Here is an 18331-nt window from a genome sequence, read left to right as displayed (position 1 = left end):
CAATGACATCATCTTTTGCAAACGAAGTGAGGCATCGGAGAGTCACATCTGATGTCGTTCCAACGTTTCTCTTTACGTCCACTGTTTTTCTGGTCAAACAGTAGCTGAAAACTAAATTACGTTTGAAAATTAGATAAGAGAAACTTTGATTCACACACTGATTCACTTTCTAACAGCTTTTCGTATATTTTACGACGTCTTATGAATGCTATTCATTATCAGTATTATTTTGTTCATTCTAATTCACCTATCATGATCATGATATATATATATACACACACACACACACACACCCAAACTTTTTTATATATATATATATATATAATAACGGGCTTACTCTGCCAACGGCGTCAGATTGGTGCGACGGGTCCACCGGCGCCAGAAACCTATAGAAGGGGGTGCGACGGGTTCACCGGCTACCTATGGAAGGAGGTGTGACGGGTCTACCGGCGCCAGAAACCTATAGAAGGTTGTGCGACGGGTCCACCGGCGTCCCACTGGCGCGCCGTTGCCAGATACCTATAGAAGGGGGTGCGTCGGTGGACCCGGTCATTGGTGCGCAATAACTTAGTGTGCATGACGTAAAAGATAAATTGTTGCAGACGTTTCATAGCCGTGACCACTGGGCGCTTTGCTCTTCACTTCTATGACTCCTCCGTGTGCATATTTCCTTCTTCGTTCGCCTTAAGTTTGTAGCATACCGTTCTCAGAAAGTGGAAACATGCATGCAAACGGCTGCTTAAATAGTAGCAAGATGTTTATGTGATCTGACGTGGAAAGTTATCTTTATCAGTAGAATGATGTCTTTCACGTCATTTAATGTTAGAACATCATTCTGTGATAACTATTGGGGGAAATCAGGAGGAATACCCATACTTCGAGTAATGCTTTCAAATTGTATCTATATTAATCTGACATCGAAGGAGTGTTTGTAGCTGATGGTCGAATATTCTCCAAATGTAGAATTGACGCGTTTAGAAGGAAAACCCCGTAATCTTTCGCCTTAGTTTATAATATAAAGAAGAGAAAGAAAGCGTTGTTAAAAAAAAACACAAATCTAATTTTACAGAATTAACTTTTATTGATCAGCGAAGGGGAGCGAGGCTAAAACCACCGAAAGTCTGAAGTCCGGCTTTAGCCGGACATTCAGACTGGTTGTATTGTAATGAAAAGGAACGTTAGAAACGTTACGCAACACATGTCTGAGAATAATACCTCGCTGGATAAATTTGGTTATTACAGAATTCGATCACAAATGCGATGGTCCTAACCTAGTTACACAAACATATACAAGGAGACGTCCCTAAAGCATTCGAGTAGCGCTTGGTGACTTGAAACGAATGGAAGTCAGGGTTCAGTGATCAGTACAATGTATTATAAAGTTCCGGATCAAAGGAATAAAGGTGAAGCCAGAACTGAGGCGTGGATTCGCAACTTCAAAAATATTGAAGTAACCACGATATGTTCTTCTTGGGCCAACTTTGGCGTTGAAATCGCCAATTATGACCTTGTAGAAGGCATGATCTTCTCGGTAGAACTTCTCCAGGTCCATATAGAAAGCTTCGACTTCTTCTTCTTCGTAGCTTGATTTTGGAGCATAAGCGACGAAGATAGTCACAGCTGGTGTTGGACCACATCTTCTTATCCGCAGACGTCCGATTCGGGTTGTAAGTTGTTTGAAAGAGTCGATGTTCTTTGCCATACTCGTGTTGACGAGGACGCCAACCCCACCAACACCTCTACTGTCGCATGTTCCTAAGAACAGGTCTTCTCCAGTTTCATATACGGCGTTGAGAGGGTGACGTCGTCTCGTCTCGGTCGGTCCGATGACGTCTTATTTGATCTTCTTGGCTTGCATCATCAGATCTTCGATGGCCGCTTCCGATGCAAGCGTACGTACGTTATAAGTGCAGATCGCCATCCTAGTCCTTTTCCGCTTCGGTAGCCTACATGACTCCTGCAACCCCGTCCTACCTGGCGCTACCGTACCAGGCTTTCCTCCGGAATCAGGAGACTCTTTTCTATTACTGTATTTTGCATAAAAATTTTAAAACCCATAGACAGGTTGCAAGCCTCTAGTCCCATGAGTTTCTGGGAGAACTTCCGTTCTCCCGGAGTGGACATGTGGAGCCTATTTGTTGGAGGCAACTTCAAATCGCCTCCCTTGCACCTCCCAGTCACTTGTTTGCAGGCTTTTGGCCGGACCGACGTGCGGGATACAAGGATGTCATGAGTCAGTGCTGGCTCAGCAGAGACAGGGAGTCCATCTCCTGAATCCACCTGCGTCTCTGGGCAAGCACAAGGTCGCTTTTGGTCCGCGATTAGCCCCCTATCCGCCACCCGGGGACGTGCCACGTAGCCTCTCGACTAACCGGCCGTGATCTCTCTAGTGAGGGAGATCCGTGGTCAGAAATGGTAGGCAGAAAGGTCAGAAAATGATTCCTTCACCTTTACAGAGTACGACTGATTCAAAACATAGGTGCTACGACTTTACGCGCGTAAGTTAGCATGCTTCTCTCCGAAGTATTGACCATTTCAACGTTCAATGAAAGAAATTAATAATGACAATGTAACTGTGCAAACCTGCAGACACTTCTCGATTGCTTGGTAGTAATCAGGTTCTCCGTCATCCCAGTTCGTGTAGTCGAATGGGCTGCCATCGGTCCATGTCCACTGATTGTCGAAAGGCGGTGATGCTCTTCTCCCACCAAGCCAAACCATCTCATTATAGGAGTGTGAAGTCAGCGGATATGTCATAGCTTAAATCATAAGTATATATTCGACTGAATATTTCTAAGATAATTTAAAATATTAGGACTGCATAATAATAACACATAAAAGTACTACTGTCAAATAACCTTTTAGTGATTATAATTAGTCCAATATTAACTTAAAATATGAGTTCAAATCAATTTCAACTGCATTCCTATTCATTTTCTGTTTATTTTTCATCCACAAGGGAGAATTCGTAAGCAACAAGTTCATCAATTATAAGCGGTTTAGCTGTGAGATTGACGCACTACCCCCGTTGCACACGGACCATGTGATTATTTGATCTTTCAGAAACAATTGGCGTTGTAGAGGAAGGCGAAGAAACTGCTGACTACGCTACTTTTAGAAGGATGCTAGAAGTAGAGTAGTCAGCAATTTTTCTGAATTCTTATGCGCACTGTCAAGGCGGATGCATTTATTAAGAAAACTTGCTTTTTTGCCTCACTTGGTTTTGTTCAAGTCTTTCGACCATACTTCTATGCTCCTTCCTGCTTCCCCCAGTTTTTCAGGATTTTCTCTTTGCTCCTCTTGTGGGAATTAAATAAGAGAAAATAGCAGCTGTTTCGGTTCCCTCCTTTTCTATTTATTTCCTTTTCCAGGACCATTGCCCGTATTAATACCTTTCGTCACTTATTAATGCCTGCAGAGTGGCGCTAGTCCAGGTGTGAAGCTCAATGCATCAGAAACGGACATCGATGCGACGCAGCAGCGGATTACCGCTTGCCATTCTTCTTAAGATAAACATTCGTCAAATAGCAGAATTCATTGCACTTCGCTCATCTACGACTCGACTAATCGTCGAGCAAAAAAACGTGTGAACACTCAGCAACAGTCCACCGCTTCGCCAGAGAGTACGTGATACGAGGAGAACCGAATAAGTTACTGTTGGGTGTTTTTTGTTCTTCGCACCTCCACTCGCCGTTTCCTCAAACATTTAGCCAAATTGTTGCGATTTTCGTGGCTCCATCTGATCTATTCGAATTATTCAAACGACTGAATCGCGAAAAACCTTCTGATTCACATACGACAAACCAGACGGACAACCTCGCACTCTCAACGAAGCGACAAACTCGATTCAAAAGCAGAAATCTCGACATCAGCTTTGAACTGACGGTAGTCATGTGTAAAACGCAACATTACTCAATCTCCACCTGTCAAATCTAATTTTTAAAAATCTATTGAAAAAGCGGACATGTAGCCGCCTACTAAGCAAGTTTTTCCCAACTTAAAATGCCATTTCTGTTGTTGTTTTCTGCCCAAAAATTGTTGGAATGTTTTTTCGTCTTTTCCCTCTCATCTTTTCTTTTCTTCCCAACTAATACTGAATATGTGCTGGAATTCCGAGAGCATCGAGTACAGAGCAAACACAATGGTTCTGGCAAATTTCGAATAGTACTCAAAAATCTTCTCAGGTCGTTTTTCATGACGATGGGAGAGATTCAGCGTGGCTACATCATACCCGTAAACATCGCGAACCAGGATCAAGCGTTCGTTGAGAATTTCTCAAAAAGGGGTCGTGAGATGAGTGTCAAAGCATGGGTGGTCGCAAAGAGGAAAAAAATGAAGAGAAAGGAAGATGTAGTGGCCGATGTTAAATAAACATATGTTCAGGTATGCAAAATGTTAAAAAAATAGGTTGGGTGGCTTTTTTATTTTTTTATTATTAAATATTTTTTTAAAGCTTCGCTGATGAAATCCCACTCCTTTTGCTCAGGGACTGATTTGAAAAAATACTAAACAAACTAACCACACTGAGATTAGGATAAAAGCGAGGGATCTCAAGAGCGAAGGCGAGGGAAAGAGTGTATTCGTCGTCTTTTGGAGACTGTCAGAAACTTACTACTCGGTCGATGGTTACTCTCTGATCCGCGTCGGTCTAAGAAGGTACTCAGATTCAAATGCTGACGGCTTTTGCAGGTTCAACCTGCATTGCAAAGCCCTTTCTTGGTCCGTATACTAACAGGAATAGACACACGTCCGCGGAACATCGTTCTGCATTCTTCTTCGTCCAAACTTGACATTCGTCGATTTTCAATCAAGGAGAAACTCGTCGGTTTCTCTTATGAAACCATATTTCAAAGCTGAAAAGAACTAGACGGTACTCAGTGTTGAATACATTACAAACAGTTATAGATTTTCAAATTCTCGATAGATAAACGCTTCTCGTCACGACGAGAGTCCGATTTGAACCTTGAGAGTTCTTATCTTTTAATTCCACCGCTCTTCATTGAGTGATTGAAAGGAGTTGATTCTTGCCAAGTAAGCTGAGCTAACAACGATGATTATTATATGTCGTCGATGATGATTATAGGAGCAATGATTTAGCCCGTCTGTTCACTTTAGGGACCAAACGGTTACCGTTGTCCGACGCGTGTTGCAGCTAATAGTACCGGATTTTCCTGGTACCGGATTTCTGTCCACCTCTCATCTTTCCATTCGAGATTATTATTTCATTCATTCCGATTTTGACATTTTGCTAGCTAGATATTCTAGACATCCAAATATTGGATTCATCATAGAAGCCATTTTCATCCCCCCGCTACCTGACAGTCGTACAAAAGCGCATTTAGACGACGTTGAAATAAACTTTTCCGCCAGGATTGTTGTCTTCATTCTTCACTATTGGATTACCTTCTATCTTCTTTTCATCAGCATTGGCGACGTAGACAGTGTAGACTCTGACACTAAGGGCCGGTCTCTGATGCGCAACGTCTGCAGCACAGCAAAAAGCGCTCAGAGATATCGCGCAAGTCTAGGCAGCCTGTTGGATATCACTCCTACTACTCACTCGCACAAGATAACAGAGTTGTTATTCACCTGTATGCCGAACGATTGCAGGTTTTCCCATTGGAGGATGTCAGCAAAGTCATGGTGCACTTTTGAGAGGTCACGCTAAGGCAACGATACGAGATAGATAGTCTTCATCAAATAAATATAAACTCTTAAAGTTTCTTAACTATTCAGTGCATTTCAATATGTTTCCCACTTGTTGCCCTACACAGATCTAAACGATACATAAATGCATCACACCGCGAATCTGAGGTGGTACGGATTTCGGGTGGAGTACTCTTATAGGAGATAGTAGATTATGGAGAGGGAGGGAGGAGGAGGAGAAAGAGGGGGAGAGGGGGAGGAGGGGGGGGGGGATGGGGGAAGATTCCGTCCATTTCTTCCTAATTGCCGTAAAAAAACGGTCTGGAAGATGCGGCGCGTGCACAATGCTGGCGCGCTCCAATCGAACAGTAGAAAATAGAAAATATGTAGAAATCAGCTCGTCAAATCGCTTGAAGCCGTATCGTGCGGGTCGTTTTTTGCGGCAATTAGGAAGAAATGGACGGAATCACCCTTCTCTCCATAATCCACGATCCCGAATGCGAATAAACCCACCTAAAATCCATACACCTCAGATTCGTGAGGTGATGCGTTTAAGCTTTTACCACACACTGTTAAGGGCACAGAGCACACTGGACACTCCACCGTACCGTTAACACTTCGACTGGCGTCGGGATCTGCTGCGCAGTATGTGCTATTGCGTCTTCACCTGTGTACATACACGCGTGGGAGACATGTGAAAAATTGGAGTGTTTTCCTTTATTTGATAAAATTTTCACATTTCTATCCTGTTTTGTTCTTGTCCTGTGACCGGTCAGAAGGGCACCATGACGTTACGGGCACCCTGTATTTGGAAATATCTATATCTATGCACCTTTTATAGCTCACTTATTGCCGGAATAAACACTTGATTTCCGTACTGCATCTAATTCAAGCAGGGCCAGCGCGAGCAGGTAGCAGTCATAGCAGATATACTTCAGATATGAAATATTAGACCAAGTTGTTTTCATTTGTGCAAAACACCGATTTGTTCAAAGGGTATGAGTTGCATTTTGTACGCACGATTACAACACTTACAGTGTACAAAGTCGTTTTCGGCCTGGCTGTGTATGGAAACCAAATGGCCCCCGTAGTGAACACAAATTTCTTCAGCTTCGTCGAATGAAGCTTCATGGTCGAAAAACTAAAATAATTAAGGTGTTTATTTAAACAAATATGCTTTTTAGAGTTTGTGGAAGTGAATGATGTTGAAATGCATTTGAATTAAAAGTAATAGCGATTCTTTTTTTTTGTGACTGACGAGCGGAGTTTCCGTTTTCCGTTTTTTCCGTTTTCTTTAATACTGTAAGGTCAAAGCCAGATATTCTAGTTTCTTTCAGACTGCGACTAATTTGTTAACACAACAATAATCTCAATAATGGTTCCATTTTTGGCAAGTTATCATGCACCAGACCTCTACTTTTTTTTGAACTTCTTTGGATGGCTTTCACTATGCGTGTGATGCAAAACAAAATCTCAGAGCCTCTTTTTTGACAATGCTATGATAAGAACAATTGTACATGTGTAATGGAATTTGAAATTTATCCTTACCCCATATTGATTACCATCGAAAGTCACCCAGCCTTCTTCTTCTTGAGCATGAACGAAGACAGCGATTGTTCCAGCGAATATTGCACATATTAGATCTCCTAAGAGACGAGGTGAGACCATCGCTACTCGCTATGTACCACCTGTTTAAATATGTTTGTGTAGTGTCTACAGTGGCTATTTACCTGATTTATGCAGAAAACAAAAACGCTTTACCTATATCAATACTTTTGGGTTTCTTACATGTCAGAAAACCGATATAATCACTTTGGACCCTGTTTCATGCTTAGATATCTTAATTATACAATCTTTTTTACACAGACACAGAAAACATAATATTTCTGAGGTGAAGAGTGAGTAAATCTGTGTTGCAACTAAATCTTAGACAAAGTCAGCGAAAAATGTTGAATCTGGAGCGCCACCTAGCAGTTGCGATCGAGATGGTACCTTCATTCGTCTCTGCAGCATGCGAGAATCTCGCCTCGATCGCAAATACTAGCTCCTCCGCGCCACATCAATCGCGGTCTTTATTTAATTGCACCGGGCATTAGGTGTTTTTGAGCGGACTGTGCATATATCGGAGCTATTTTGTAAAAGAAATCCTCAGTAGATACGTAAGCCTACTTCGGCATGGTTTTTCGAGGTGAGCGAATAATGCGGAAAACCATAGCAAACATCACTTTTGTGCACCTGAAACAGAGAGGACAGCTCTAGAAAGCTCGTGAACGTAAGATGTACCTTTAAATGACGACATAAGTAAATTGCTAATTCTCAGAAGGGTTGTAAAGGTTTGTAAAGGCTCTGAAATGGCTAGAAACTGCTTCATAAAATAATAAAAACCATTCTTCTTGGCATTTCGTTGTTAGAAATATGGAAATCTGCATTATTTTCACAACATCGTGTTGTCATAACAAACTGGTCGGATTGCTTGAACTAAAGACCCTAAAATCACAAGAAAAATTTTAAATGGGCTTCACTCAGTTCAAGAGTAAGCATATTACAGAATTTCACAACGTTAAGGATCAGTTTTTTCTTCTCATCACCCATCCAATAAAATAAACGATTATCGAAAACAGAACATAGTTTTCATTGCTGCTCTGTTAGTTGATTTGCTGTTTCATCAGATAGAAGCAAAAAAAAGTCTTTGAAAGAAGTGGAAAGCAGGAGATAGAAGAGGAAGAAATGAGCGGAAATATTCAATTCACCGGTAGTTTTTATATCGTTGTATGTGTCAGCACAATTATGCAAACGATCACTCAATGCCTTACGCTGCACTATCAAAAAGCAATAGTCATAAGACGGACGACGAAGCGAAATAATAAAAATGTGGTATAAGCGTATTTATGTTTTCTTGTTATGACAACGAGGTTTAGGTGAAACTTTTTTATTGGCCTGACGTTTCGACAAACTCGTCTTTTCAAAGGCCTGCAAATGGTTCAAGGTCTTTGATACCATGCATATCCCATCAAACTCCTCCTTTCTCCTCGCCAACCTAGAACGTCTGAACCATATTTGGATGAACGTCGGTAAGGCTGCTGGGATTGACGAAAGATTCCTGAGCAGGTTAAAAGTAGAAACACCCAACTGCCCCGTTTTTTTACAGCCTGATTAAAACGCATAAGCTTTCAAGTAACGAGTAATCTCTCGGTTTTTAAATAGAATTGTGAGTCAACTACTACCAAAAGTGTCTTCTCATCTATCAAGCAGTTCACAATTCCTTGAACGTCTTAAAAATGTCAGATTCGAACAAAATTGTGTCATAGAGTCATTTGACGTGACGTCTTTGTACACAATCTTTCAAAACAAACGAGCGTTACAAGCGTTATCTGAAATGTTAGATAGACACGGCCGTAGTATAGAAACCTATGATCTAAGTAAGCAACGCATAATGATCCTGACCAACGAATGCCTCCAGTGCAATATTTTTAAATAGTCAGGAAAATATTTCTCTCAAATAAGAGGACTTGTTATGGGCCAAAGCTTACTCCAGTTTCTGCCGTTTGCTTTATGAGCAGAATAGAACAACCAGTGATAGAACGTCTTCCACACTAAAACTCAGGAGTCACTAAAACTAGCCACAAACATAGCTAGTTCAAACGGTTACTTCAGATTGAAATCTAACAACCAATCTCGAACTACGAACAACACAGTGAGGATCCCTCGTGAAGGTAGAGTTCCTTTGTGTATCCCCTTCTCTCCTTAACTGCTGCTATACACCGGACTCTTTTGCGAGCACAGCTGCAAGATGATGTTGTGTTGGTGAACATCCCGAACGACAGCATCAAGCGGCAGTTAGTTCGCAATAGATTCTACGATAGGCAATGCGGGTCAGAATGTTGCGTGGTTTGTCCATTCGGTAAGGCCGGTGATTGCACGAACATCGGAGTTATTTTCCAAATAGAATGCAACGCCATTTATATTGGAGAAACTGGAAGGATGCTGAACGTGCGTATCAAGGAACATTTGGCTGATAAAAGGCGAGGGAGTTCGATGACACCGTTGGGGCACCACAAAAACGATAAGCATGATGGAAATGAGTTTGAAATAAAACGTACGATATTAGCGCACGAGAAAGAAATATCTGCTAGGAAGGCTTTGGAAGCGTTCTGGATTTCCGTCAGGAATCTGTCCATGAATAACAAAAATGAGTGTTTATCAATTACCAAAGACTTCTTGCCGTTCGTAACACTCTGTGAGCTATAAGATTGCAACACATGCAGTTCCTTAACGTTATCCAGACACCAGTACTTAAGGATACTGCACAGTGCGTAGATCTCATTCGCCTTGGTGACAATCTTTAAGAACGCGCTGCTTCACCAACTCCGCTAGTCGGTGAAACTGGTCAGTTGTTTTCCTTTTATGGTCTTGCGTGGTGTACTTGGAACAATATCGAGAGTTGGCGAGGAGAGAGGAGGAGTTTGATGGGATATGCATGGTATCAAAGACCTCGAACCATTCTCAGGCCTCTGAAAAAGACGAGTTTGTCGAAACGTCAGGCCAGTAAAGAAGTTTCACCTAAACCTCGTTGGCATAACAAGAAAACATAAATACACAATCAAGTGTCGAGGTTTCAAGAGGAGAGGACTTGGAGATTATGGCATAGGCGTCCAATTTAGCACCACTATTTTCAATTTATGCCATGCTCATTGGCACTAGCTTGCTTTGCAAGGTGTATTTATTAGTGTTTCTTCCTTGTGTGCATCAATGTTTCCATCCACTGTTCAGTGAATCATATGACCTTTGCTTTCCCAACTGTATACTGGAAAGTCGGATTCCTTCTTTGGATAAATTGTTTTTTCCGAGTTTTCCATCGTCATGTCATCTCATTTCTAGCTTCATGAGTCTTTTCGTTCTCAGCGTGATCTGCAAAGTATGTTTGAACGTGCCTAACACTGCGGAAAGCCTAACGTCGAAATTTTCGCCGACCGTTATAGTCAGGTTAAAACGACAGGAAGGCTGCTGCATAGACTGCTGCACTTTAAAAATTGGTGGATATATGGTTTGCAATCGAGGGGTATTGCTGTTATTATTACTGCAATCGAAATGCAGAGCTGACAAGATCCCACTTCGGTCGCAGCTGCATCGAGATTCATGCGGCTTGGCCTCAAGTTTATTTTTGAGATGGATGAGTCGTTGCAAGAAAACTTATTCTTTTTGTAGAAAAATAACACAAACACAACCAAAATCGAAAGCAAACTTAAAAATATACTTTTTAGCTCAAGACAGCTCAATGCTTATGAGCATAAACCGCTGCCTTGAGCTAAAAAATATATCTTATCATATGCTTATATTTATGCTTGAGAATTAACTACCAAGTTTATTGGCGCATTTTTGCTGCTTAGTATTGAACAGTATCTCATTAATAGTACAGGAGCCAAGCTGGAGCCGGTCAGCCAGAAAGAATTCTATCTTTCACAGTGACACACATACAAACACGCATACTAGGTAAAGTCCGCGAAAAACGATGAATCTTTGTGAGCGCTACACTACTACAGCAACGTCCGTCTTTCCTCTCCTTGTAAAGACGTTCACTCCATTTTGCATGGAAGTATAATTTTTATTACAAAAATGTATTGTTGATACTAAATGTCCTAGTCGGGAGAGCGATGTGCTCTGCCGATTGAATGTACTTCGTTCCGAATGTATAAGAGCAGATTTCTCGGGACTTTTAGCCTGTTAGCTGTTCACAATAACATGCTTACAATAAGTCCTTCAATCATCAACAATACGTGATTCTAGGAACTAATCTGAATTTTGTACCGTATACTGTATACCGAATACCTTTCAACAAGAAAAAAACGCTCACTCGGGCGACCCGTTTGGTCCAAAATTGGCTCTGTGACAATGTCTTCGTGTTTTGATCAAAAGACTTTCGGCCTCCTAACAGTTCCGACCCACACACTCGGGACAAGTACGCGTGAGGGCGTGGTAGTGAGATCAACCAATAAGCGCTTGAACCCTAACTCAACTTTTTCGGAGGCGTTATCAAGGCAGAGTTTATTGTCATATCTCACGATCCTTTGAAGACACCGTTGTCGCAATTTGCCGCGAAGATCGGGCAGGCGATATGGGCGCGTGGCAGCATACAGAGTGGAAGTTTTCAAAATGATCCTTTGAATTATATTTAACAGTTGACATCTTTGTATACTGACTCAAACGTGAATAACGTAGAGAAAGTTTTTGTGCGGAATCTTGTACCTAGTACCTTGTAGACAATATTCTAGACTGCTAGTTAAGCAGTTTTGAAAGCTTGTTTAACTATGAGAAACCCACTTCAAGAGCATGCATAACACACTTAAAGGCAGCATACCACAAATCTAGGGTGGTACGGATTTCAGGTGGAGTGTCCGTATACGGGGTCGCAGATTAAGGGGACCAGGGTGGTTCCGCTCATCTCTTCCTGAATCACTGCAAGCAGCCGGCTCCTGAATGTTGTTTTGTACGATGTCTTCTATTGCAGCGCGCCACCTTTGCACCCGTAGCGTCCCTTACTGCCTATCGGGGCAGTCGGAATTGATTTTCGACGAATCGCAGGGCGGAGGCGTCGCAAGGGTGGAGCGTTGCAATAGATGACGTCGTACAAAACAGCAATCCGGAAGTGGCTGTTTGCAGTGATGTAGGAGGGGAGAGAGAGATGAGCGGAACCACCCCCGGTCTCCATAATCTGCGACCCCGTATACGGACACTCCACCTGAAATTCGCACCACCTCAGATTCGCTTTGAGAAGTGACTTAGTTCAAGTCTTAGTTCCTACCAAATACTGTCGTGTCGTCTCGTTCGCTCGTTCGAAATTTTCAAAACTTAGGTAAACTTAGTTGAAGTAATGTGTCCAAGCAAGGTCTTCACAAAATCTTCTTCTACGAGTTCAACCTGAGCAGGTCTGTGGCGTTAGTTCTAAAGGTTGGGGCGATACGAGACTCAAAGATAAAAAAGGTGGCGGCCGCCCTTTTTAAGTTGACGACACCTGTTGAGAGCAATCATCGAAGATTATCCCCTTAAGACAACGAACAGAAGTTGCCCAACAACTAGGCTTTAACCATTCAACACTTGTCAGCCATTTGGAAAAAATTGGAAAGGTGAAAAAATTGGGCAAGTGCGTGCCGGATGAACTGAACAAGTCCCAGAGAAACCGCCATCTGAGATCTATTCATCGCTTCAGTTACGCAACAAGAAAAATCCATTTCTCGATCGCATTGTTACATGCGGTATGACCGCATTGTTATATGCGGTAATGGATCCTTCACGACAACAGGGAGTGTTCTGGTTAACGATGTGATAAGAATGAAACTCCAAAGCACTTTCCGAAGCCAAAGTGCACACGAAGATCATGGTGACTGTTTGATGGTTTGCTGCAGGTGTAGTTCACTACAGCTTCATGAAGACCAGGTGATGAAGAACTGGTGAGACCATCACCGCAGATTAGTACTGCAAAAATCTGGATGAAATGCACTGGAAACTCCAACTTCTTTGTTCGGCATTAGTGAGCAGAAAGGGCCCGATTCACCCATATGACAACACCAGGCCACACATCTCAAAAAACTCTGCTTCACCGATCATATTCGCCAGACCTTGGTCAACCGATGACCAATATTTCGAACATCTCGACAGCTGGCTAAGAGGTAAGATTTATCAAAACCACAGTGATGCCAGAGACGACTTCCGGAAGTTCGTAGACTCTCAAAGCTTGAACTTCTAAGCAGTGGGGATAAGCAGACTTGTTGGCAAGGATCCGTGGACAGTAATGGTTCTTATTTGGACTGATTAAGTTGGTTCTGGGGCCAGTTATAGCTTTTCGATACTAATTATTTTTTTAGATGGGCACGGTTCTTGGCCCCGCGTTCTCTCCTGCTCTACAAAATCTTCCAATGGTCTCTTCCACGAAGTTGTAGTTTTGCGTCAGCTCGGGATTGTCTTGAGAGACCGATTAAATTCTTCACCTATTCCAAAGAAGTTGTCGTAAATATCACTATTTGACCTTAGTTTATTACACAGTTACATATTGGCTACTATTGTTGAATAAAAAGCTTCTTGTGCAAACGAAGTGAGGCAACGCTGTATCGCAATTAATGTTGTTCCAACTTTTTCGGTAAGCCTGTGTTTTGGTGAAACAGTTGCCAAAAGTCAAACTGAAACCTTTATATCTACGCAATGGTTAACTTTCTCACATGGTTTGGTTACCTCAAGAGGTCTTCCATTCCTATCCGTTATCAATTATATTTATTCACTCCGATTTACCTACTGTAATATAAAGTAAAAGGAACGCCTCGCTGAAGAAGCTTCGCAATATATGACTGCGATACTATTATATATAGTCGGACAAAGGGGTCGCGTATAAGAGTCTGATCGCTACCTGCACGTGGCGACCCTGCTTCAACCAAACACAGTCAGGCGTTGGAGTGTACGCATTGGGAACGTACGAGCTATATATCCCGCACTGTTATGTGGCGAAAGATTCCCATACATTGCGAAAAGGTGCTGCAATCCAGCATATCGCCAAAGCCCGTAACCTGAAAGGTCAACTGCCTGAAGGGAGCATGGAATCTTTGGCAACAACCATTCGTTTCGTCACGCTGAACTGCCGAGCACTAGCAAGTGAACTCCAACAAGCCACCCTGTCTAGGGAGAATTGACATGAAGCTTAGAAGAAGAAGCTTAGCAATGCAGATTCCTTCACAAAGTGCATCCAGGACGCTGCAAGGGAAACCCTCCCGGTTCTATTGCAGCGGAAGAAGTTTGTCTTTGCATCTGCGGAAACAAAATCCACGTACAACTTTGTATGTGTCGCGTGCAGCACTGGTGACCTCAACCAGGAAAAACGTCTTAGAAGGAAGTTGCGTCGTCAACTGCAACAAGACCGCAATAACCAGTGGACGTCAAGAGCAAAGGAGTTTGAGAAGACACGGGAGGACGAGAACCCACGGAAAGCCAATGCTTTACTAGGACAGTATTGCGGCAAAATGAAAAGGTATTCTCCTGTTCTTAACACCAATGGAGTGGCTGTCGGTGAAGCAACCCTTCCAATTTGGAGGGATCACTTCGAGACCTTGCTGAACCGGCAAGCACCGTCAGCCCCTGAACTCGAGCACGTTCATAGGTCGACATATGCGGTTAACGAGGAACCGCCGACCGAGTCTGAGGTTCTGGTCTGTATTCAAAGTTGAAAAATGGAATATCTTGTGGAGACGACGGAATTAGCGCAGGAATGCTGAATAATCTTCCTCCGTCTGGGATACGTGAAATGACAAAGATCATCCGTTCAATGTGGATAGACGAAAGAATACCTGACTCGTGGATACACGCTATCATAATTCCTCTCAACAAGAAGTTATCCGTCACGGACCTTAAGAAAAGTCGAGGAATCTCTTCGCTGCACGTTAAGTACAAGGTATTGGAGGGCATTATCCTGGACGGACTCATTAAACATCGCGAAGAAACAACGCGATCGTCAGAAGAGTGATCGAAATCTGGCAGCGGTATTCGAAACCATTGCAATAAGCGTTTCCGCACTTTGAGGCCGCGTTCGGCTCTCCTCACTGAAGCCGTCTTCTCAACGCGCTCCGCGCCGATGGAGCACCAGGATAGTTCGTTCGCCTGCTTGATGACATGAATCAACGGAAAACTGCTGCAGTTCGAACACCAGCCGGATGTACAACACCGTTTTAAGTGGTAACTAGAGTAAGACACACTGACGATGCACAGTACACTGACGATGTTGCTATATTCGCGGAAAGCAGTACGAAACTTCAACATGTTGTCAACCTTGTATCGAAGCTAGCTGCAGCCTATGGACTACGTCTACACCCTGATAAATGCAAGCAGATGTGGATCTTGTCGAGACCTCATACGGGAATCAGGGTGGACGGACAACCGATAGAACTCGTCGATGAGTTCTGTTACCTAGGCTGTACGCTGAAGAACAATGGCAGCTACGAGAAAGATATTCAACAAAGATGCGCTAAGGCCGTTTCGCATTCAACTCCTTAACGAAATGCTTGTGGTCGACCATCATCACCAACGAAGTCAAGCTGCAATTCTACCTACCCGCAATTTGCCCCATCATGATGTACGGATCGAAGACTTGGGCAGCACCATCTACGGTGATGTAGAGGTTTGATTGCACGGAACGAAAGCTGCATAGATGGCTGCTTGTCTACTTTTGGCCTAGGGTATACCACAATGAAGATCTTTACGCAGAAGTTGATGTGGTGTACCTTTGGGATGACACGTGAAAGATACCAACATCTTGCACCGCCATCGAAAGTGTCTAAAGTAAAGTCGCTAGTGGTCTTCGCTTCTTTGGTGATATATTAAGGAGACAGGCAGATCGCCTTGTTCAACAAGTTCTGAGAGTTTATCGGGTTCGAGCTGGAAGAAGCCACCTGGCCGAAAACGGAAGTTTTGCCTGAGGTGGTGAAAGAGGACCTGAGGACACTTGGCGTGGATAGGCAGTTCAGGAAAGACGTAAGGTTTCGCAGAATATGGAATAGCGACGAATGGATTGATTCTGTGCAAGCTCTCGCAGAAGACTGAGAAGGTTGGGCAGGGCTATGTTCAAGGACGGCACACCACAGCGAAGATGCGGGTGATAGCGTCAGGCGATGACATCAGCCCGCCGATTAAGTCAAGCTTATCAGTCGGGCAAATTTGTTTATTGTGAGCATGTATTTTTTTGCCTTCAAAAGACTCAGAAACAATTTAATCACAGCCGCAATGGTACTAATGAGGTACATTTCGAAAACATTGGAGTGGAACAAACTTTGTGGTAGTAGAGCACTTAAGTGGAAAGCAGTAGTTTTTAGTAAAGAAATATGCGGCAGAAATTGTCGCGCCATGCCTGATAAATACAATAAAGAATTACTTACGCTTAATGTCTATCCAATCCGTAAAATGTTCCATTGGAAGATTCTTAAAGTTCTATTTCCTAAAAGTGAAGGGCGGTAATCAGTTCTTCCGAGATGCGCAAGAGTTCAAGCTTAACTCAGTATCGTAGAAGATTGAAAATTGCAGTCAGGATATTGATTTCAAGGTTTACGTGTACGGTGTCTATACAGCGACTAACAGATGTATGTCGTCAGTGTTTTCGTGTTCCAAAGCACGTGCGCATTGTTGATCTCAGAGGAAGGTCTGCTTGCGCTGTGTTTGCTTCGAGTCATCCACTGTGCAGGGGCTACAGTGTTTCTTTCCAGTGCGCCGTACCCACTCTAGTGTAAGTGATAGTTCATTAATAACCCATTGACAATTTTTCAAAGTTTCAAAACGGTGATAAAATTATTCGCTACCAAATATTTTTAAATTTTTCAAAGTTTTTAAGTATTTATCAGATATATTGCATTCTAACAAAGCTACATGTATAATGGTCCGGGAATTATTTATTTCTAACAGTAACGTGAACAAAAACAAAAATCACAAAAAACAAAATTGTCACAGAAATGCAGAGAGCGTAGCAGTTGCGCAAGACGGCTTCTGGACATTATCCTCCCAGCGAATGAATGACCTCCTAATCCAGTACGCATACTCCAATAATCGCGTAGGCTAGGCATTTTCACAAGTCCCATCTGAATGCGGGGTGCTATGAATTTCTTCAGGTCTTTTTATTAGTTTCTATGAATGTGGGATCTCTAGCTTTTCCGCATCGATTTGTTTCTGTCTCTATTAGATTCATGAGATCGTCATCCAGAAACAATTCAAAGATATTAGCTGGTGCAGAGCACATCAATACGGTATTATCTGGCACGTGGTTATCCGAAAAGTTCAATCCAATCTTCAATATTGTCAGCTTCAGCATCGCTTGTCCATCCCTCGCTAGCATCATCACTGCTAATTGTACTCATTGAACTAGAATCGGAATCAAAATCATTTTTTGGACAAAGAACTAGAGCGTCTGCCTGCGAATCATCTATCTCGCCATCATTATCTTCAGCATCAGAGTCTAACAACAAATGGCCGAAACTCTCATCCAGATCAGAATTATTGAAAAAAAAAACTCGAATCCATCATGATCTACAAGAAATTCAAAATTAGGAATCAATACAAAAATGGGGAAAATGACTACTCTTTGCTGGCACCGAATGTGTTCGGCTCTGTGTGCGGAACGCTCACTCCTTCTATTCTTAAAAGGTAACGTCTCTCCCCTCTGGCTTCGTTCAATCCGAGGTGCATTGCGCTGAACTGTTTGAACACATTCGGAGCTTACCATCTAGTACATGTATAACAAAGCATAGACAAGACTACAACAAAATAATAGAAAACAACGGAAGCCTGTAAGAGTTTGATAAGCCAGAACAAGCTCTAAGAATGTAGAGTAGTCAGTTAGAAATTAGCTTTGAAGTTCACACTAAAAGCGAATCAATTATGTTCTTTCGTAAAGAAATAACCGATTGGAAGTAACATACCGTGCTTGACGCCTACAAAAGTGAGTGAAAAAAAACCTGATCAAAAACCAAAAAAGACCTGAAACCTATCCTATATTTTGAAAAAAATGCATACAATTTAATCTTTATTCTTCATTCTGAAAGTTCCTTTATTTTAATTCCAACGATTGGAAATGATATTAACATGTGGAACGGGCAACAAAAAGAGTTCAACAAGTGTAGAGTAACAGGCGAAAGCAGACCAGAATTTGCTCTTGCTGTGCAGAGCA

The 18331-nt window shown here is 42.5% G+C and overlaps 3 protein-coding genes across 5 annotated transcripts; 1 reads left to right on the top strand and 2 right to left on the bottom strand.

Annotated features, from left to right (window-relative positions):
- Positions 1-8: 8 nt before the first annotated feature.
- Positions 9-7859, bottom strand: RB195_013596 (uncharacterized protein; the record flags this gene model as incomplete). Of its 2 annotated transcripts, XM_064203495.1 has the most annotated exons (6): positions 1835-1957; positions 2584-2759; positions 6682-6787; positions 7195-7235; positions 7312-7334; positions 7816-7859. In XM_064203495.1, the coding sequence occupies 6 exons, from the start codon at positions 7857-7859 to the stop codon at positions 1835-1837; spliced, it is 513 nt and encodes a 170-aa protein (XP_064059375.1). The 2 variants fall into 2 exon arrangements, with proteins under 2 accessions (XP_064059376.1, XP_064059375.1); XM_064203494.1 differs by lacking the exons at positions 1835-1957; positions 7816-7859 and adding an exon at positions 9-104 and having other exon boundaries at positions 7195-7314.
- Positions 1355-1702, bottom strand: RB195_013597 (uncharacterized protein; the record flags this gene model as incomplete). The annotated part of the gene is made up of 1 exon (XM_064203496.1): positions 1355-1702. One exon carries the CDS (start codon positions 1700-1702, stop codon positions 1355-1357), a length of 348 nt encoding a protein of 115 aa, XP_064059377.1.
- A 6366-nt stretch (positions 7860-14225) lies between the features above and the next one.
- RB195_013595 (uncharacterized protein) lies at positions 14226-15675 on the top strand (the record flags this gene model as incomplete). Of its 2 annotated transcripts, XM_064203493.1 has the most annotated exons (3): positions 14226-14283; positions 14356-14834; positions 15391-15675. In XM_064203493.1, 3 exons carry the CDS (start codon positions 14226-14228, stop codon positions 15673-15675), a joined length of 822 nt encoding a protein of 273 aa, XP_064059373.1. The 2 variants fall into 2 exon arrangements, with proteins under 2 accessions (XP_064059373.1, XP_064059374.1); XM_064203492.1 differs by lacking the exon at positions 15391-15675 and having other exon boundaries at positions 14356-14852.
- Between the last annotated feature and the right edge of the window lie 2656 nt (positions 15676-18331).

Source organism: Necator americanus, chromosome V (assembly GCF_031761385.1).
Source record: "Necator americanus strain Aroian chromosome V, whole genome shotgun sequence".
NCBI classification, from domain to species: Eukaryota; Metazoa; Nematoda; class Chromadorea; order Rhabditida; family Ancylostomatidae; genus Necator; species Necator americanus.
This window is presented reverse-complemented; position numbering and strand designations above follow the sequence as displayed.